Source organism: Leucoraja erinacea, chromosome 22 (assembly GCF_028641065.1).
Source record: "Leucoraja erinacea ecotype New England chromosome 22, Leri_hhj_1, whole genome shotgun sequence".
Classification (NCBI taxonomy): domain Eukaryota; kingdom Metazoa; phylum Chordata; class Chondrichthyes; order Rajiformes; family Rajidae; genus Leucoraja; species Leucoraja erinaceus.
In genome coordinates this window covers 15,896,959-15,918,815 of record NC_073398.1, presented here as the reverse complement: position 1 = coordinate 15,918,815, position 21,857 = coordinate 15,896,959, and the positions used below count along the sequence as shown (strand labels likewise).

General features: G+C 41.7%; 3 protein-coding genes across 9 annotated transcripts in view; 1 reads left to right on the top strand and 2 right to left on the bottom strand.

The window, feature by feature from the left end:
* rad51ap1 (RAD51 associated protein 1) overlaps positions 1-17,224 on the bottom strand; it is a 45,908-nt gene extending 28,684 nt beyond the window's left edge. For 2 of the 3 annotated variants that reach the window (XM_055653010.1, XM_055653011.1), the window contains exons 1-6: positions 17,093-17,224; positions 12,649-12,695; positions 11,415-11,553; positions 8,401-8,480; positions 3,607-3,681; positions 419-592 (exon numbers count right to left, since the gene is read on the bottom strand). In XM_055653010.1, coding sequence (XP_055508985.1) covers positions 419-592; positions 3,607-3,681; positions 8,401-8,480; positions 11,415-11,553; positions 12,649-12,695; positions 17,093-17,157 — 580 coding nt within the window. In that variant the 5' untranslated portion in view covers positions 17,158-17,224. The remainder of the gene's footprint in view (positions 1-418; positions 593-3,606; positions 3,682-8,400; positions 8,481-11,414; positions 11,554-12,648; positions 12,696-17,092) is intronic. The other variant, XM_055653012.1, reaches the window with a different exon arrangement.
* ndufa9a (NADH:ubiquinone oxidoreductase subunit A9a) overlaps positions 1-21,857 on the bottom strand; it is a 170,540-nt gene that overhangs the window by 70,395 nt on the left and 78,288 nt on the right. The window lies entirely within an intron of this gene.
* c22h12orf4 (chromosome 22 C12orf4 homolog) overlaps positions 17,140-21,857 on the top strand; it is a 47,621-nt gene continuing 42,903 nt past the window's right edge. For 3 of the 5 annotated variants that reach the window (XM_055653006.1, XM_055653002.1, XM_055653005.1), the window contains exon 1: positions 17,334-17,466. The gene's annotated coding sequence lies outside the window, so the exon portion shown is untranslated. Of the gene's footprint in view, positions 17,273-17,320; positions 17,467-21,857 lie in introns of those variants that run through there. The other 2 variants (XM_055653004.1, XM_055653003.1) reach the window with 2 other exon arrangements.

Genomic DNA, 21,857 nt, shown 5'->3' with positions numbered 1-21,857 from the left:
ACGTCAGTTACTGACGCCCACAGTCACCGAAAAAAATCGCAAAGTGGGACAGGCCCTTTAATGTTTTAAAAAAAGATCCATCAATAAAGTCGTAGAGTTTTACAGCATAGAAATGCACCCATCAGTCTACCGCATCTATGCTGACCATTCTGTCCATCTACGCTAATCTTACTTATCTACATTAGCATTATGTACTTCTGTGCCTTTCCTAATTACCACCTTACCTGATAATTGCATCTGGTTCCACCACCTCAAAGGTGAACACATATATTAATTTAATAAGTGTAAAGCAATTCACTGCTTTTTTTTTAAAAAAGCAAGCATTACTACAAATGTTGGGGATTTAAAAAACATTTTCATGTTCATTTACATTTCATGGAAACATTTGCTTGATCCAATTTTTTTACTAACCACTTACTTGTCACATAGTCTTGTTCACTTTCAGAATCCTTTTCACCTTCACCGTCACTACCTCGATCATCAAGTAGTATTTTCCTCTGTTTTACCATAGCTCCAGATGCTGCTTGTCTCTGTCCAGGCCGTACTCCTTTATTTTCAGCAGTAGTATTATCCATGCCTGTTGAGAAAGACCCTTTATGGATTACAATAGTATTATTCATTAATATGCAGAAAATATCATTCAATAGGATGATAAATTCATTACATAAAAATGTTATCTCTATCATACATTTAGCCTCTACCATATTTCCACACCTTTTTGATGGTCATATTTCAAGTGTTTCACATTTTGAGTTTTTATCATAAAGTAAAAATATTCAAAAAGCTAAATTATCAGAACCATTGCAACTTAATATTCAATCAAAGAAATTATAACCATGACTATCCCGGAGTTTAATTAGCAATCAACCCTTTGCAGACATTTTCCCTGCCGCCTTTAATCCAATTTATTAAAATGCAACCAAGTGGTTCTATGCTACTGATATCCCAACTTTGTTGTTGCCAATTGCTGTGATTTGGGATTGTCAAAATATTTTCCTCGTACATTGATGAAGAAAAATAAGAAGGCAAATTCCTTAATGCTTCTAATTATTTGAATAGTTTTTCCTATAGGATTTGTTCAATAAAGTGCATTAGATGGAATTAAGAAAATGTTAGAGAGATATTTCTAATAGTTTTTAAATATTTCTTAATGTCAGAAATATTTAAAACTAACAACAATATAAGCTTTTATTAAGCTTTGCCAGTTATCAGGAGATTTTGAGGCAGGGTTTGTGTTATTAAGGACCTTGCCACTTTCAGACCTTTCAAAATAGGGCTCCTGATTCGTTAGGCATGTTCAAGTTTTGGATAACCAAGGGCGCACAAAACAGGTAGAAAAATCCATAATGTTCTCAGAGTTTGAGAAAATCAACATAAAGTAAAAGCAACATTTAAGAACACATGCATCCATTCTGCAACATTTCATATAAACTCTCATGCTAAATGGCATTAGATCGTAGATAAATTAATAATTTTAAATCAAAGATGGAAGACAGACGAGAAGAAGAGGTTTGTTTCAAATCTGCTGCTACACAAAGCAGGGAATTTGCCTGCCTGTTTGTGTTTTATTTCCTCACGTACCCTCCCTACCCCTTACCTCTTTCTCTCCCTCTCCCTCCAACTCATGGTTTTACAATAATTTCATTAACGTTCTAAAAAATGGAATGAAATGATGAGAAGAATCGCAACGAAAACATTCCATGAGTTCAGCATTGCTGTATCCTATCAAATACACTCCAAATACCCAGATTTATAAATTCAGGTCTAAATGTCAGAGCATGGTCAGGAGTACAAAATGTCTTTACCAAATGCAAATTGGAGGAACAGCACCTCATATTTTGCTTAAGCAGCTCACAACCTAGCTGTAGATTTCTCGAACTTCAAGTAACCCTTGCATTCCCTCTCACTCCATCCCTCCCCTACCCGGCATTATACTAGCTTCAAAGCCGTCTTGTGAGTCCGATTGTCTTAAATTCGCTTTCACCTTATCCACAGCTAACAATGGTCTGTTTCCTTTATCATCAGCATTTTTTTGTATATCTTTCATTCATTTCTATGTCTCTCTATATTATCTTCTACAGCAGGGATCGGCAACCTACGGCCCCCGGGCCAAATGTGGCCGGTAACCCAAAATCATCCGGCCTGCAGGCGGTTTTTTTCTTTCTCTATATTCATCCGGCCCGCAGACTTCCATCATCTCCGGTACCTCCCGGGCCCGAGGCCGCGGCACCTCGGCGCGAGGATGCAAGGATGCATGCGCTGGCGGCCGCAATGGTGGAGCCGCCGAGCGCCGCCGAACGGCGACAGAAAAGTCACCCATTCCTTTTCTCCAGTCGCTGCCTGATCCGCTGAGTTACTCCAGCAATTTGTGTCTATTCACAAGATACAAAATCTCTGTGGAATAGAGACCCTGTGGAGGCATTGTATGCAATTATATAACTGGTTTGGTGTGATGGGAGAGGTGGAGTGTCTGCTGTTCATATGCTTTCTGTAAGAGCAGTCGATTTACTGCCATTGTTTATGTATCTCCCGTAACCTGTTTCAGTTCAGATGCTTACCAAAACATAAATTTATACATAAATTGTACAAGACTGTGAAAAGAAAAATACTGTGCAATGAAATCAAAACATTAGATCAAACAGCCCAAACTCCGCAACCCGTTCCACCTTAATCCCTCTGCCAGTGATGATTTTGAACCAAATCTCCTCTCAGCCTAAAAGACATTCTCCAGCATTGCAACCAAAGTACCAGGCCGCAGGGCTGTTCTAAGAAATAGACACAAAATGCTGGAGTAACTCAGCGGGGCTGGCAGCATCCCCGGAGAGAAGGAATGGGTGATTTTTCGCGTCGAGACCCTTCTTCAGACCGAAGGGGCTCGATCCGAAACATCACCCATTCCTTCTCTCCAGAGATGCTGCCTGTCCCGCTGAGTTACTCCAGCAATTTGCGTCTACCTTCGATGTAAACCAGCATCTGCAGTTCCTTCCTACATTGTTCTAGTAAATCTTGACTGCGCTCTCTGCCATGCTTTCGCGCTGCATAGCAGTGCCCAATATCCCAGCCTTAATGAAACCAACGTTTTAACAAAGTTCAACACAACCTCCTTGCCTTTGTACCCATCACCTTCAGTTACAAACCTGTGCAAATTGTTGGCATTGTTGATACTGCAGATTTTGCATAGTGCATATACTGCATAGTGGAGTATCTTGCTCCGCTCTATGATCTTTGGCCAGTGCTCCAGGGGGCGCCCTTGAAGGGGCGGGATCTATGTGACACGTGATTTGTTGCCTGCCATCCGTGGCGGGATCCATGTGTGCACGTGATAGATGTGGCCCGCCATCCGCTCACAGACATGCGTCCCTGCCCCTTTGCAGAACAAGGTTGCCGATCCTTGATCTACAGTGTATATTTCTCATTTCCCTTTTCTCCTGACCCTCCGTCTGAGAAGGGTCTCGACCCGAAACATCCTTTTCTCCAGAGATGCTATTTGACCCGCTCAGTTACTCCAGCTTTTTGTGTCTGTCTTCGGTTTAAACCAGCATCTGCAGTTCCTTCATACACTCAAGAAAGTGGCATGGCATGATTCAATTTTTATTGCAAACTTACCAAGATAATTGCTATCCTCATTGCAGTTAGAATGTAATGATGTATCGGTGTTTGTAGCTTCAGCTGATTCATTTGCTGTTTATTAAATAAAGTAAAACATTTTAGATTACGAATTAAGGATGGGCAATAAATATTAGCTTTGCAAGTGACACCAACCTCACAAATTAAAAAAAGTTTGTTATACTATATATGATGTCCCAACAACTGTATACTGTATGCATACTTTAACACAGAGAAACAATCCAATGCAGTGTTTCAAGCAGAAATAAAACAATGTAAAATGTTAATTATATTGCTCTTAGATTAATATGTATTTATTCAAAAATATTTCACTAAAAATTATTAACACAGACTGTCAGAAAATATGTTTTATAATTGGTTTAGCTAATGGTGAAAAAACTGATAATACCTTTTAAATCACCACCAAAATCAAGATCCATAGACATCATCTGAATCTAGCTGGGAATCTAAATCATCGGCACTCTGTACTTTTAAGCTCCTTAAAGGTATGATCTGGGAAATTGTTACTCAATTCACTAGCCAGACTGCTTTTCCATTCAGTAGCACACACGACATCAGCAATGAGCCACTATTGGCTTTCCATTAATACAAAGCAAGCAACTTAGCCATTTATACTCCTAAAATTCAAAGATCTGTGGATTAAATACAACTCTTAGTGTTCTATTACTCTATGATCAATCCTTTCATGGTAGTTCCCATCATAGTGTTTGAGGACAAAGACCCATCATTTATTTATTTGCCTCTGTACCCCACAATTTGAGATTTGTAATAGAAAAAAAAAATCACATGAGGTTAAAGTGCACATTGTCAGATTTTAATATAGGCTGTTTTTATACATTTTGATTTCACCATGTGGAAATTACAGCAGTGTTTATACATAGTCTCTCCCCCCCCCCCAACCCCACTCCAGGGCACCATAATGTTTGGGACAGCGATGTCATGCAAATGAAAGTAGCCATGTTTAGTATTTTGTTGCATATCCTTTGCAAGCAATGACGGCTTGGACTGTGATTCATGGACATCAACAGTTGCTGGGCGTCTTCTATGGTGATGCTCTGCCAGGCCTGTAGTGCAGCCATCTTTAGCTTATGCTTGTCTTGGGGGCTGGTCCCCGTCAGTTTTCTCTTCAGCATATAAAAGGCATGCTAAATTGGGATCAGATCGGGTGATTGATGGCCACTCAAGAATTTACCATTTTTTAGCTTTGAAAAACTCCTTTGTTGCTTTAGCAGTATGTTTGGAATCATTATCTTGCTGTAGAATGAACCGCCGGTCAATGAGTTTTGAGGCATTTGTTTGAACTTGAGCAGATAGGATGTGTCTATACACTTCAGAATTCATTATGCTACTACCATCAGCAGTTGTATCATCCTTAAAGATAAGTGAGCCAGTACCTTCAGCAGCCATACATGCCCAGGCTATAACACCCCCAACACCGTGTTTCACAGATGAGGTGGTATGCTTTGGATCTTGGGCAGTTCCTTCTCTCCTCCATACTTTGCTCTTGCCATCACTCTGATATAAGTTAATCTTCATCTCATCTGTCCACAAGACCTTTTTCCAGAACTGTAGTTGTTCTTTTAAGTATTTCTTGGCAAACTGTAACCTGGCCATACTGCTTTTGTGGCTAACCAGTGGTTTGCATCTTGCAGTGTAGCCTCTGTATTTCTGTTCATTAAGTCTACTGCGGACAGTGCTCATTGACAAATCCACACCTGACTCCTGAAGAGTGTTTCTGATCTGTCAGACAGGTGTTTGTGGATTTTTCTTTATTATAGAAAAAAAATCTTCTGGTCATCAGCTGTGGAGGTCTTCCTTGGCCTGCCAGTCCCTTTGCCATTAGTAAGCTCACCAGTGCTCTCTTTCATCTTAATGATGTTCCAAACTGTTGATTTTGGTAAGCCTAATGTTTAGCTGATGTCTCTTGTTTCTCAGTCTCATAATGGCTTCTTTGACTTTCATTGGCACAACTTTGGTCCTCGTGTTGATAAACAGCAATAAATGTTTCCAAACGCGATGGAAAGACTTCTTCTTCTTCTTCTTCTTCTTCTTCTTCTTCTTCTATGTAGTGTTTTTTGGCAGTTGGCAAACAACTTTTTTGGTGCATTACCGCCACCAACTGGCATGGAGTGTGGATCAAACAACACCATTACATATACTAATATCCTTCCGAACAAATTGGTTACCCTAAGAAAAAGCAACAGGATTTGATAGCACTTATATGAACTCCCTTGCAAAATATCTACCAAATCAAATTGTACTCTTTCTTTTCTGAACTGCTCACTCATCCGTTCTCTCTCCTCCTCATACCTCTCACAATGTACAATGACATGCTCTATTGTCTCTTCTTGCCCACAGTATTCACAGCTGCCTGTATTATGCTTGCCTATTATAAAAAGTGTACTGTTCAGACCAGTGTGTCCAAATCTAATTGGAGGAAAGACTAGGTTCTGAGAGCTCTCTTATACTTGCATTAAGGAGGCAATTAAACACAGCTGAGCAATTACAATCACCTGTGAAGCCATGTGTCCCAAACATTATGGTGCTCTGAAATGGGGGGACAATGTATAAACACAGCTGTAATTTCTACATGTTGAAACCAAAATGTATAAAAATACCTTTAAATAAAATCTGACAATGTGCAGTTTAACCACATGTGATTTTTTTTCTATTACAAATCTCAAATTGTGGAGTACAGAGGCAAATAAATAAATGATGGGTCTTTGTCCCAAACATTATGGAGGGCACTTTCTATTGAAACAGAATTATTTGACAAAATGAGAAAGTGCAAATATGGCTCTTCCCTAAACTATGCCAAAATATACATGCAGCATTCAGCAGCAGAGCATACATACCATCAGGATAGGTTTCTGAGCATATGATGGGCATATTTGTACAGTTAAATCTGTGAAAAATTACATTAACCCCCATTTAGGGTGTCAGTACTATCGATGAATCACCATGAATAAACCCAATGCTTAATCATACATTAAGCATTAAACCATCAGAGAAATGAATGCATATTCCCTGACATATCAAGTTAACACATTCCAACTACTGTAAACTTCAGATTCAATTTTAATTTCAGCTGTATGAGAAGTATCTGCATTTGGTACAGGAGCTTGTACTCTGCCAGAGAAAGCCTTGAAACATGCAAGAGAATTATTTTGATATGTGTACATTACACCACAAATGAAATTTAAATAACAAAAATGAAAAAAACCTCGATTTCTTGACTTCTTCCAAGTCTAGACCCAGAGAAATGTATATAATATGGCATAGCAACATTCTTAGGTGTTGCTGTGAATCATCAGTAAATAAAGACGGCATTTGGATCTTTGAATCAATACTTTCTAGGTACCCTTTAGGCTTGCGTTTTGAGATACACCCAGATCCTACTGATTAGGAAAATATTTAAATGACCACTGGTTTCAGATAAGCCAGTCAGCAACCTAGTTTTGTTATCAGCAACTGCTATAATATTAACAGAAATACCTTGGTACTGGGTGAATATAGCCATGATGAAAACATCAAACAGAATTGAAGACAGTGTACAATCTAGACTCAACATATAAATTTGAATATTTACTAAGCACCTCTCAATAGGTGAGCACTTTGTGTTTTTTTATTTAAACTAGCTTCAGCAGTTCCTTTTCTCTATATTTGGTTGTGCATCGCTGGTACCATTGTAATGTAAGCATATCAGGTTAGAAACTGTATTTGTAAGGATACCCCAAGCTTTACATTTCTGTACAATCTCATATAAACCCACAATCTTTCCTTGTGCTTTTTATGAAAGAAGTTCCACTTTGATTCTGTTTTCTCTGCATGTTTTCAGGTGTCAATAATGTACTGTCAATAATGCAACACAAACAGCATCTTCAGAGCCATAGGTGTCAGCATGACTTTTTAACATTTGCCAGCTATTTCATTATCCATCTTTTGAGGAAAGAATTAATAACTAAACTCAATACATGATTTTATAAGTTCCTTATTCACCAACTAGTTGTGAATCTCTGATACCAACTGAAGATTTCCGCATCAGTCTGAAGGATCCCGACCCGAAACGTCGCTTGTCCACCTTCGCACTTCAATATTACTTTAAATCCACTCTTTTGACCAGAGCAACTTTTAAAATTTGGTATAAATAAAACATATGTCCAATGCCCTGCATTGCTGAACACTGCAGGGTGGTACTTCTTTGCATTTGACTGGGTCCCAATTTAAAAACGCATGCTATTTACTAAGTTTTTCAGCTCTTTAATAGTCAGGAAATGCTTCAATATGGTGTATCCTACAGGTATCGTGAATACTATCCATGTCCTTGCAGTAGAGAACGAGACTGCCACAAACACAGAATAAAACTTCTGATTGAATAACAGACTTCAGCCAGGTTAAAAAAAAAGTTTCTGATTTGTTGTACAAACCTTTGAAAAATAACTTGTGAGCCCACTCTTATACCAAAAGGTGGTAAGAATGTACCCATAGATTATTCCATTAAAAAGGTGGAGATTATATATTTTCATCTATGAATGTATTCAACATTTTTATATGTTATGTGTCACTGTATGTCGTTGTCGCGCTAATTCCTTGTATGTGAATACTTGGCCAATAAACTTATTAATTCAATCATTCATAAATACAAATGCATTTTAATGGTAAGATTATTTTGTATTTCAGTCCAATTACATAACAAACATGTAATGAAATGTTTCAATCTGTTTTTAAATTAGCAAAGGAAATTTGTACTTTGTTAAAATGAATCAGTCTCACCTTCACTAGTCGACTCTTGGACTGATAAGATGAATGCAGTCTTTAAGTTTCTTTGGTAAATCTTTTCATCAAGCGGCAATCTATGTTATAAAGCAACCAGACTAGCAAAATAATCAAGATCTAAGGGCAATCATCAGCAAAAGAAGAAAATATAAATAATAGAATTGACACCACACACCATCTTCACCTCCATCCCCCACCAGGAGGGTCTCAAAGCCCTCCTTTTCTTCCTCGACCGGAGAACCAACCTATCTCCGTCTACTGATACTCACCTCTGCCTATTGGAGCTGGTCCTTACCCTTAATAACTTTTTGTTTGACTCCTCCCATTTCCTCCAAATACAAGGCGTAGCTATGGGCACGCGCATGGGCTCCTGCTATGCCTGCCTCTTTGTAGGGTACGTCGAACAATCCTTGTTCGAGACGTACCGTGGCCCTATCCCCGAACTCTACCTCCGCTACATCGACGACTGCATTGGTGCTACCTCCTGCACCCACCCACAATTCACTGACATCATCCATTTCACCACTAACTTCCATCCGGCACTCAAATACACCTGGACCATTTCCGACATTTCCCTACCATTTCTTGACCTCACTATCTCCATCGCAGGTAATAGACTCCTGACCGACCTCCACTATAAACCCACCGACTCCCATGGCTATCTGGACTACACTTCTTCCCACCCTGCTTCCTGTAAGGACTCCATTCCCTACTCCAAATCCTTCCGTCTACGCAGCATCTGCACCCAGGATGAGGTCTTCCACACCAGGGCATCGGAGATGCCCTCATTCTTCAGGGAATGGGGGTTCCCCTCTTCTACCAGAGATGAGGCCCTCACCAGGGTCTTTTCTATACCCCGTGACTCTACTCTCACTCCCCATCCCCCCACTCGTAACAAGGGCAGAGTCCCCCTTGTCATCACCTTCCACCCTCCCAGCCATCACGTACAACTAATAATCCTCCGTAATTTTCGTCACCTCCAACATGACCCCATCACTTGCCACATCCTCCCATCTCCTCCCCTGTCCGCTTTCCGCAGTGACCGCTCCCTCCGTAACTCCCTGGTCAATTTGTCCCTACCCACCCCCTCTCGGCGCACTTTCTCTTGCAACCGCAGGAAATGCTATACTTGTCGCTTTACCTTCTCCCTTGACTCCATTTAAGGACCCAAGCAGCCTTTCCAGGTGCAGCAGAGGTTCACCTGCACCTCCTCTAACCTCATCTATTGCATCCACTGCTCTAGATGTCAGCTGCTCTACATCGGTGAGACCAAGTATAGGCTTGCCGACCTCTTCGCCAAACACCTCCGCTCGGTTTGCAATAACCACCCTGATCTCCCGGTGGCTCAGCACTTCAACTCCCCCTGCCATTCAGAATCCGACCTTTCTGTCCTCGACCTCCTCCATGGCCAGAGTGAGGACCACCGTAAATTGGAGCAGCAGCATCTCATATTTCGCTTGGGCAGTTTGCAAACCCTGCGGTATGAACATTGACTTCCCAAATGATACAGAAGAAGCCCCTATCAACTGAGTGTGTCAATAAAAGCTCTTATACTCATTTGGAGTAATTTATTTTCCATTAAATGGCAATGTTTCTATTGGTGTGTTTACTTATAATTATAGAAGGAAAATGTATGTAGTGGCTCTATTCAATGTTGAATTCAAAGTGCATCCAGTTAACCGATAATTCTTAAAATAAGTGAAAACTGTCAAATCAAACCAAAGTAAAAGAAATCAGCAATTAGGGAACTTGACTCAGACCTGCCTCAGAAAGAGACAAGCTGCACAAAACCAAGATTCATTTTATGCAGGAAATTTATGCAGGAACATTTTATGCAGGAAAATTTTATGCAGGAAATTTGTAATTATCCACTATTTACTGTATATCTATGGAGAAATTCACATTGTTTTCATTGAAAAAAACTTCAGTAAGTCTGTCAAAATATTCCCCAATATAATCTAATTTTGAGTGGATTTTTTAAAGCGGAATATTTATGCATCGTGAATACACTAGTTTATCGGTAAAGCTATCACAACACAATCTTGGTTTAGAACAATATCAATGGAATCAACTAGATACATATTGCGGGAGGATAAGAGTTTAGGAGCAAGGAGGTCCTACTGCAGTTGTACAGGGCCTTGGTGAGACTGCACCTGGAGTATTGTGTGCAATTTTGGTCTCCTATTTTGAGGAAGGACATTATTGCTGTTGAGGGAGTGCAGTGTAGGTTCATCAGGTTAATTCCAGGGATGGTGGGACTGACGCATGATGAAAGAATGGGTCGGCTGGGCTTGTATTAGAAGGATGAGAGGAATTCTTATTGAAACATATAACATTCTTAAAGGATTGGACAGGCTAGATGCAGGAAAAGTGTTCCCAATGTTGGGGGAGCCCAGAACCAGGGCTCACAGTTTAAGAATAAGGGATTGGCCATTTAGGACTGAGATGAGGGGAAACGTTTTCACCCAGAGATTCGTGAATCTGTGGAATTCTCTGCCACAGAAGGCAGTGGAGGCCAATTCACTGGATGTTTTCAAGAGATTTAGATTTACCTCTTAGGACTAAAGGAATCAAGGGATATGGGGAAAAAGCAGGAACAGGGTACTGATTTTAGATGATCAGCCATGATCACATTGAATGACGGTGCTGACCGATGAATGGCCTACTCCGGCACCTGTTTCTATGTTTAAATCGTTTGATATAATGAACAGAATGACATGAATACGGAAATGTGACTGCAATTTTGCACTCAAGTTTCAAATCTTAGCTACGAGGAAAAATATCCTCAAATACTCAGGACAGGGCTACAGTAATTACATTCAAGTAAGAGACATTACATTTAATCGTAATACTTCCAACAGCATGAATATTTAAATATTACAAGACAAGAAAAGGGAACAATGATAAATGGTGACCTTAATGGGGTTTCTAGGAGGTAAATCAGGCAACACAGATATCCCAGCTATCAACAGTCCTCACTGATATCCTCTTATGTATCAAACCAGTCTCACCTTTGCTTAGGCAGTTCTTTTTTGATTTCTGAATCGCAACTGTCAGAATCTTTGACATTCTTTCCTTTTTTTGGCTTCTGATCAACTTTTAGACGAGGCTTTTTACTTGGAGGTGCCGACACACATGCAAAATCTTCATCTGAAAATTATATCAACACTAATAAATATTCACTGTTCTAATTATTCATTCGTTTTTTCCTTACATTTCTATTGCAGCAGAGCTCACAAATCATTAAAAGTTTCAAACTCAATATTAACTGCAGTTCGGTCAAAGTTTATGAAATGTAGAAATATTATACATAAAGAAACTATGTTGAAGTTATATTTCAAGTTACCAAAGAAATTATTCAGTAAATATAACAGTAGTAATTGCAGAGATTGCCAATTTAAATAGACTAGATAGAAGATTAGACAAGCAAGAAAGAACCGCAAATAAAAGACTTCAGAGAACGTTGGAAAAAATGCTGGGTATAAAGTTATTTTTTCATTTACAGGTCCACCACCAATTTTACAGCATCTTTGGTTCCAGAACTTTTCTGGATTATCCGTTTTGCCTGACCAACAGAGGTCATGGCCTTCTAGAGGAGTCGAACAGTACCGGAACGGTCCACCTGGGCTGCCGAGGGGCCAAATACCGGCCAACAAATTCAGCCTTGACAGTCAGCTATGGGAACGGATCTGCTGGCTCCAGCCAGGCTGAAGTTCAAGAGCCCCATTTGCAGGGGGAAAACTCCCTGGTCGAGATCAGCCACTTCACCCAGCCTAGGCGCCACATTTTCAGGGAGATTTCGGGGGGGAATTTCAAGTGCGCTCTCACAATTTTGTCCAGAAAATCTGTGTTGGACCTGTATATTTTGCAGCTCTTAATATTTTTTTTTAATGCAGGGACAGAAAAGGTTATGGGTCTGATTAAAAAAAACAAGATTATGTAAACTAGTGAAATCTGAAAGTCAATAGATTTGTAACAAGTATTCATCCAAGTGTAATTACGAAAGTATAAAATGAGTGATTAGAAAAATATTTTTCTGCCTTTAAGTAATTGCAATAGTTACTCACATACGTCAATTAAATTTAAGTTGAGGAAATAAAGGGCGATAAGGCAAATTGCTTGGAAATAATATTACATAGGCAGCTTTAGTGAGCAGGCTGACATTCACAAAGCACTACAAAGTACCAATGTTTTAATATTCTACAGAAATCAACGAGCACTTTATAATATTTAAGTCAAACTTACCATCATCAAAGTCTCCACTCTGTGAGTAGTCTACAATTTTCTTGTTTCTAATGATAAAAAAAAAACTTTTCCGTGAAAACTTTCAACAATCCATTTGAATTATGTATTTCCACCATTTTCAAAGTTAGACGTCTTTAATTGAAATGAAAAAAATACAGGTTAACTGAAAGGTGGTTACATAATAAGAACTTTAAAATAAAATTTGCAGTGTAGGTACATAGTGTCTTGAAAGTGGCGTCACAGGTAGATAAAGTGGTCAAGAAGGTTTTTGAAATGTTGGCCTTCATCAGTCAGGGTAGTGAATATAGATGTTGGGTAGGCTTGTTTCCATGCTGTATGATTGTAACTCCTCTCTCTATTCCCATATTGACTTTTCTGTTGTGGCAACCCTCCATTGCCAGACTAAGCATCTACAGTTCCTCGCTTCTACTAACCCCTAGTTGAACTTGACAATACAATACGTGATATTCTTTTCAGGGTTTTATAATCAATGTTCATACGTTTGTATTATATTGAAAATCTTAAACCCTTTCCAGGTATTCACATTTTGAATACCATCTCCACAATCCCTACAACCCTAAAACACAATTTCTTTCCTCCCTGTCATCACCCCAAACCCTGATAAACACCCTCCCCACTTAATCAAAAAACATTAATCCTTTCACCATCACAGTAAAGTATTTCAACCTTCCTGCTCTCCACAGACCATTAAAACACTGTGCGCATAATCCAATAACACCTTCCTAATTTCCTTCATAACTATGAATAGTTTTATCTAATTTCAAATTTTCAATGTTCAAAATTTCTCATAGCTTTTTGCTAACTTTCCCTTTCTTTCTCTAGGTCCTGGAAATTCATCTCACCAAATTAATGTACTTGTTACCAAACTAACTCAATTGGATATTTTCTCTTACCTTCACCTCTTAATCTTTGTATATTAATGTTCAACTTGATTTCTAAATAAATCCACATTCATTGTCAATATCTCCTTTTTTCCCCTCCATTATCCCTTCACATTTCATAACACCCACCACTGAAGTGGGACATCCCAATCTTACTTAATATGAAAACCAAGCCTCTATATTAAAAACACGTTTGCCACAACTATCATGACACACCAATTTCGACCCAATATAAACAGCTTCGCCCACTACATGAATGTACACTAACCAATTTAAAAGAACATAAATATTTTTATTATATTTGTATACAAATTACTTCACACATGTTATATTGTATACAGAATGAAAAACATCACTATAAACAAAAATGATCAGATGACAAAGCTATCATCTTAATCTGTGACTCGCATTTTAACACGCTGTTCTAGTATATTTAAATAAATAAATAAGTATTGAAATGTCATTTGGAAGCCAATATTATGGCACTTTTCCAAAGTAAAATGGTATCAAAGTGCAGAGGTATAATACTGTAGCACTGAGAAATGCTACTGAGATCTGCCCCAGTTTCTTAACAATACTTCTCAAAGATTGCTTCAAGAGATGCTTCCCTCTAGTCCTTTCCTTAACACTATCTCTTTCACCTATGGTCAAATTCTTAAATTGCTTCCACCCTGCAAACTCCTGCTTTCACCATGTTCTTCGAACTGTGGTTGCACCAGCTGTCCTAGTCCATACGTAGGTACTGTCACTTGGCACCAACTTCAGATCTATACATAATCAGAAATAAATAAATCTGAAATAAAAAGCTAATTGCTGCAATCCGTCCCTGACTCCATCATCCCTCCCCAGCATCCTATCACTCCCCCACTTCCCCTCTTTATTACCATTCTCATTATCCTGCCCAGTAAGGATTGAATGGTACAGAGGTTCCCGGTTGTTGAAGACCAGGCTGAGAAATCTGAATTAATGCAGTTCATCTCACCATTTTTTTTTTAAAGAGTTTTTCAAGAAAGTCAGTTGCAGAAATTCAAAAATCTTTTAGTTATGGAATAGGGGTATCAGCTAGTTAATTTGTTCCTAGAAAACTGTGATTATTGTGATTTTCTGTAAAAGAAAGCCCGAGCGTGTGTCCAGAATCATGAGTTGCAAAAAAAAAAAAATCTTGTTTATTTATTTACTTTTTTCACATTTATCCCATGAAATGAAATTTTATTTTGTATGTCAAATTTTTGGGTAGTGAATCTTCTAAAGCCAAATTTCCATTACCCAAACAACCATAAGAGGGGGTGCCTGTGCGTTTCACCTCCTCACAATAATAAAACAGTAGACATTGTCGGTTAAAAACTGCAGGAAGCCACTGAGGAGAGTTGCTTTGGAGGCCAAAAGTCTCCACATCCAACACATCATTCTCTGACATTTCCGCCACCTTCATCGTGATACCACTACTCACATCTTCCCATCCTCACTCCTTTCCGCAGAGACCCCTCCCTGAGCAACTCCTTGGTTCACTCATCCATTTGCACCCAAACTATCCCCTCCCCAGGTACTTTGCCCAGCAACCGCAGGAGATTCAACACCAGTCGCTATACCTCCACACACACGTTAATTCAAGGACTCCAACAGTCTTTCCAGATGAGACAGAGGTTCATGTGCACCTCATCTACTGCATTTGCTGCTTCCGATGTGGTATCGTTTACATTGGCGAGACCAAGCGTAAACTAGGCAACCATTTTACTGAACACTTGGACTGGATCCACCAAGGCCTACTGGATCTCACAATTGCTAACCATTTAAACTCCCCATGCAATTCCCATACTGACTGTTCTGTAATGGGCCTCCTCCATCTCCCATGCAGCCCCAGTCTCTTCTCCTCCATCTCTCCCCAGTTTGTTTCTAGCATCAATCCCAGCGTACCCTCATTGTTATTTCCCCCTAGCGACACCTGCCATCTCTATCTCCCTATACTCCCAATATATCACCTCTCCCATTTCTCTCTACCTCAAGCAGTTTGGCAGTCCAGATGAACAGTCATGACCCCAAACATTGACTGACCATTTCCCTCCATGGATGCTGCTTGAACCATTGAGTTCTTCTAGCAGTTTGTATTTTGATATCTGTGATCTCAACAGTCTGTTGTCTCCCCATTTCCCCTCTACCCCCAACCTGTTGTCACCCCATCTCTCTCTCTGCTGACAATATGGTGTCTCCCCATCTCTCTCTGAACCCCCAGTCTATTGCATCCTCTTCTTTCTCTACCCTCTGGTTTGTGGTCTTCCCATTTCTCTATCCCCAACCTGTCTTCCCTATTTCTCTTGACCCACAGTCTATTTTATCTTCTCTACACCACACAGTCGTGTTCAGTGTCTTATAGTTGACCTGGAAACCAGCTATTGTTCCCGCCTGGTAACTCTGGACAAATGCCCACAATTCCTCTCTAAGCCCTCAGTCCGTTTCTCTCTACACTTGCCTACTTAGGGTTTTTCTTTATCTCCCTCTCTCTCTCTGGCCTCCATTCTCTCTCTTCCTTCTTCCCACCTTCTCCTCTCCAGAAAAAAACTCCAGTGGCCCGTGTTTGATTTTGGTCTTACGAACATTCTGTGTGAAGTTTGTATGCTTGCACTGTGACTGCATAGATTTGCTGAGACTGCTCCGGTTTCCTCCCACATTAAGATTATGTTGAATGATAGATCAATTGCTTATTGTATATTGGCCCTGGTTCCTCGTGGTGAGAGTTGATGGGAAGGTGGGAACAGACATGGGATGGGATGGGATGTCGAGTTAAGACAAGGATTTGTTTCTGGGTTATTTCACTTAATGGCCTCTATCTTCTCAGTCTGCATTCTTCCTCTCAGTGCCATCATCCCAACTCATTCTCTCCTTGTCACAAACCCTTCTCCACTCATCCTCTGCCTCTCTCCTGCTCCTCGGCCCCTCTCAATCGCCCCTCATCTTTGACTCTCACCTGGCTCTCTGCCCCTCGACTGGTCATCCTCTCTGTTGGTCCCCTGCCCCTCTCCATCTGCCCTCATCCTCTGCCCCTCTCCAGCTACCCTCGTCCTCCACCCATCTCATGGCCCTCAGCTTCTCTGCTGGTCCTCGGGCCCTATCCATTGCTTCTCTTCCTCGGCCCCTCTCCATCTCCCCTCATCATGTGTCTCTCTGCCTCTGTCTTAGTACTCTGCCCCTCGGCCTTCACCCCTCATCGTCTGGTCTGGTCCTCTCCTATCCCTCTGCCCCTTTCCATCTCCTATCCCTATTCCCCATTTCCATCTCCTATCCCTCTGCCCCTTTCTCCCCTCATTCTCTGCTCCTCTCCTGGCCTTCTGCCCCTTTCCTCACTACCCTAATCCTTTGCCCCTCTCCTGGCCCTCTGCCCCTCTCCATTTCCCCTCATCATGTACCATCATCTTGCCCCCTCTCCACCTCCGCAACCCACGCATCTCCTCCGTTTCCACTTTCTCTCTCTCTCTCTCCTCGTCCCCCGGTTTCTCTCCGATGCTCTAATCCCCTCTCCTCCACTGTTTCAGGTTATACTTACGGACCTGACGGGCCTGGCCATTGCAGCAGCTTTCTGAGAACCGGGAGCTCGGGGAGGAACCGCCGCCATTGCCACCGAGACCGCCAGCGGCTGCGTTGAACCGTCTGTCCCGCCCGCACTTTTCGCTTCACCAGCTACGCGGGGTTTGCGATCGAAAGAATAACGTAACAGATCCCCCAAAAATGTAAAAAATACTCCCGCCTATTTCTAGCTTAACGTTGGCTTTTATTATTTTCCTTTCCTCGGCGTAGACGGGCGGGCAGGGAATCCGCGGCGGTGGGCCGGTGATCCTTGGGGCTGCCTGCAGTCGGCCTTCCTGTTGCCGGGAGCAGAGTGGAGGATTCAGCTGGAACTGGCTGCTGTTTGCTGGGGTATCAGGTCTCGCATCTTACCGCTTACTCTTTGGTTTTATTGCGTTTGTTTGTCTAGTATTAAAACCGACACAAGGGGACTGTCCTTAGGAAAATGTATTGATTGTGGAGGAAGGAACTGCAGATGCTGGTTTACACCGAACATAGACACAAAATGCTGGAGTAATTCAGCGGGACAGGCAGCATCTCGTGAGAAAGAAGAGAATGGCCCGAAACGTCACCCATTCCTTCTCTCCAGAGATGCTACCTGACCAGCTGAGTTACTCCAGCATTTTGTGTCTGCGGTTTGTACTATAGTGATGGTCATTGAACACCGTCCTCCATCTCTACCATCCACTCCTCCTTTCTTTCTTTCCCTGTTGAATTGTCTTTTGTCCCCCTCGCCATACAATGACGTTTCATTAGTTTCTCTTTTTTGTTCGTCCCAGGCTTCTCTATGAAACAATTACCTACCATGTGCCATCTTCATTTCATCTCTGCCCAATTATTGACCATTCACCTTAAGTATTGCATGTCAATGTGTTACCACTAGCCCATTTTCCCCAATAATTAATTTTCATTTCTCCTATGTTTTCTGCCTCTGGCATTGTTCACATGCCTCGTCAATCCATTCAGAAATGTTTGTTTGCTAACATGAACCTACTCTTTTTTAGTGCTTAATTCATTCTGTATTCTCGGTCGTTTTTATGGGACATTGATCAAATCTTGAAAATCCAGACTTTTTTTTTCCTCCGCTGGTTTCCCCATCATTGTACTGGGAATGGGAAACCAATTTAACTTTATGAGTTAGACAAAAAGCTGGAGAAACTCAGTGGGTGAGGCAGCATCTATGGAGCGAAGGAATGGGTGACATTTCGGGTCGAGACCCTTCTTCAGACTGATGTGGGGGTGCGGAAGAAGAAAGGAAGAGGCGGAGACAGTAGGCTGTGAGAGAGTTGGGAACGGGAGGGGAAGGAAGGAGAAAGCAAGAACTACCTGAAATTGGAGGTCAATGTTCACACCGATGGGGTGTAAACTACCCAAGCGAAATAAGAGGTGCTGCTCCTTCAATTTGCGGTGGAACTCACTCTGGCCATGGAGGAGGCCCAGGACAGAAAGGTCGGATTCGGAATGGGAGGGGTAGTTGAAGTGCTGAGCCACCGGAAGATCGGGTTGGTTAATGCAAACTGAGCGAAGCGATCGCCAAGCCTGCACTTGGTCTCACTGATGTAGAGCAGTTGACATCTAGAACAGCGGATGCCATAGATGAGGTTGGAGGAGGTGCAGGTGAACCTCTGCCTCACCTGGAAAGACTGTTTGGGTCCTTGGATGGAGTCGAGGGGGGAGGTAAAGTGACAAGTGTAGTATTTCCTGCGGTTGCAAGGGAAAGTACCAGGGGAGGGGGTGGTTTGAGTGGGAAGAGATGAATTGACCAAGGAGTTATGGAGGGAGCGGTCACTGCAGAAAACCGAAAGAGGAGGAGATGGGAAGATGTGGCCAGTGGCGGGCTACTGTTGGAGGTGGCGAAAATGTCGGAGGATATCTGTTGTATGTGACGGCTGGTAGGGTGGAAGGTGAGGACAAGGGGGACTCTGTCCTTGTCACGAGTGGGGGGGATGGGGAGTGAGAGCGGAGCTATGGGATATAGAGGAGACCCTGGTGAGAGCCTCATCTATAGTTGAAAAGTGGAACCCCCATTCCCTAAAGAATGGGGACATCTCCGATCCCCTGGTTTGGAACACCTCATCCTGGGTGCAGATGTGGCGTAGACGGAGGAATTGGGAGCAGGGGATAGAGACCTTACAGGAAGCAGGGTGGGAAGAAGTGTAGTCCAGATAGCCATGGGAGCCATGGGGGTTTGTAGTAGATTTTGGTCAGTAGTGTGTTACATGCGATGGAGATAGTGAGGTCTAGTTACGGTAGGGAGATGTCGGAAATGGTCCAGGTGTATTTGAGTGCCGGATGGAAGTTAGTGGTGAAATGGATGAAGACGGTGTGTTCTGCATGGGTACAGGTATCACCAATGCAGTCGTCAATGTAGCGGAGATAGAGTTCGGGGATAGGGCCACGATACGCCTTGAACAAGGATTGGTCGACATACCCTGCAAAGAGGCAGGCATAGTTGGGGGCCCATGCGTGTGCTCATAGCTACGCCTTGGATTTGGAGGAAATGGGAGGAGTCAAAGGAAAAGTTGTTGAGAGTAAGGACCAGCTCCGCTAGGCAGAGGAGAGTATTAGTAGATGGGGATTGGTTGGTTCTGTGGTTGAGGAACAAACGGAGGGCTCTCAGACCATCCTGATGGGGGATGGAGGTGTGGAGTGACTGGACATCCATGGTGAAGATGAGGGAGTGGGGGCCTGGAAAACGGAAGTCATGGAGGGTTAAGATCTATTCTGACAGGCAACTTTGTGCAAGGTTCTCCCCTTTCCGACTACTTTTTCCAAATAGATTGCTTTCCATTCTCCTCGCTATATTCTAGAATCTTTGGAAACCATTTCAGAAACTAGGGTACTCTGTGAATAGCATGAGGGTTTGTCTTCTTAATAGCATTCCTTTTTGTGTCTTGTAAAACAGCAAAAATAAAGGAGGAATGGTGCTACATACCAATTGCTGGAATTGCAACCATGAAACGAAACTCAGACTTGTGACTCGTATATCAATAAAAAAAACTCTAAGCTCACACACTACAAAATGCACCATTGCAATTATTATCATTCAAGTGTCAATTTCAACAGGCCACTTCAATTTAACAGATTACCCAGTAAATGATTTTGTTTTGTGTTATGAAAATCCAAAATGACACTTTTCTCTTCCACATTCTGAAGAACTCCATTATAATTATATCTTTTACATCTACGTTGATTCTTTTTGCAATTTCAAACATACCACAGATGTGTTTTTTAGTGTTATAATTGGTAATTTTATTGAGATGTTGTAAAGTTTGTAATCCTATATTGGGATAATCAAATCTTCCTAGTTGCAGTTTTGTTGCTCAGGGAGTAATTTTAACAAGGGAAGGCAAGTGTGATGTGTCGGCTGCAATGTTTGGGATTTGGTCAATGGAAGGAAATTACCATTTCTTTCCTGTATGCAGCATATTTTAGAATAAACTACTGGTTTGTGGGGAGGATGTGTCATTGTGTACCTGTTGCAGTATAGTATAGTATTTATTGTGCATTATAAAGAAATGAGTAATTTCAAATATAAATCTGACAAATGACCAGCATCTGCAGTTCTTTCCTACACAAATGATCAGATAATCTATTTTATCAATGTTGATTGCAGGATAATGCTTGTTCTGGGGCAGAAATGGCTATGAAAACGTCGGGGAGACACACAATTCACACACATACACACACACAATTTCCACACACACACACTCCAACCCCCCCTTCGGCCGTGGGCCCTGTGGACGGTAACATTGGGTGCTGACCTGGTTGATGACGGACTCCAAACTCCAGCATCAGCAGCATTGCTTGAGCCCTCGATCATCAGTCCCACCCCCACTGTCTCGCGGAAAGCGGAGATAATTAATAGATTTCTTTTCACCCAATTTCAAAATACAAATACAAAACATGGGGGGGGGGGGGGGGGATTGTCCCCCACCTCTCAAAACATGGAGGGGATGCGTCCCCCCTGTGCCTCCCAGGATTTCTGCCCATGTCTGTTAAGGCATTGGGGGAAACACTATACTCAATTTTACCACTGGACACTCCCACATTTCCTATATAATAATACTCTTGAGTGTCATCAGAATGTGTGCTCAAATTTCTGTAGTTGGCTATGAGTGCAAAATCCATGCCTCAAAACTGGGAGCAATACTAACGCTGGCAAGAAAAGAAATGAAAGCTAAAATACTTATCTGCCTAATTCTTAATTTGATGCCTTTTGAACATCATAATGGAATACATTATTTCCAGCTTCTGAGTTTAGTTTAGTTTGGAGGCCCCTCAGCCCACCTGGTCTGCACCGACCAGCGATCCCTGCATTTTAACACTATCCTACACACACTAGGGACAATTGTTACATTTACCAAGCCAATTAACCTACATACCTGTACGTCTTTGGAGTGTGGGAGGAAACCGAAGATCTCGGGAGAAAATTCATGCAGGTCACGGGGAGAACGTACAAACTCCGTACAGACAGCGCCCGTAGTCGGGATCGAACCCGGGTCTCCGCCGCTGCATTCGCTGTAAGGAAGCATCTCTACTGTGACCATATAATTACACATTTCCCACAACAAGACCGTGGGCCAAGGTGCTTTTTAAATAGACGGCAGACCGCATTAGGCAGAAATTGCTCCCAATGTGTGGGGAATGAATGAGATAGTGGGATACCATAGAACTAATGTGAATGGGTGATCAATGGGTGGCACAGACTCGGCGGGCCAAAGGGCCAGTTTCCAAACTGTATCTCTA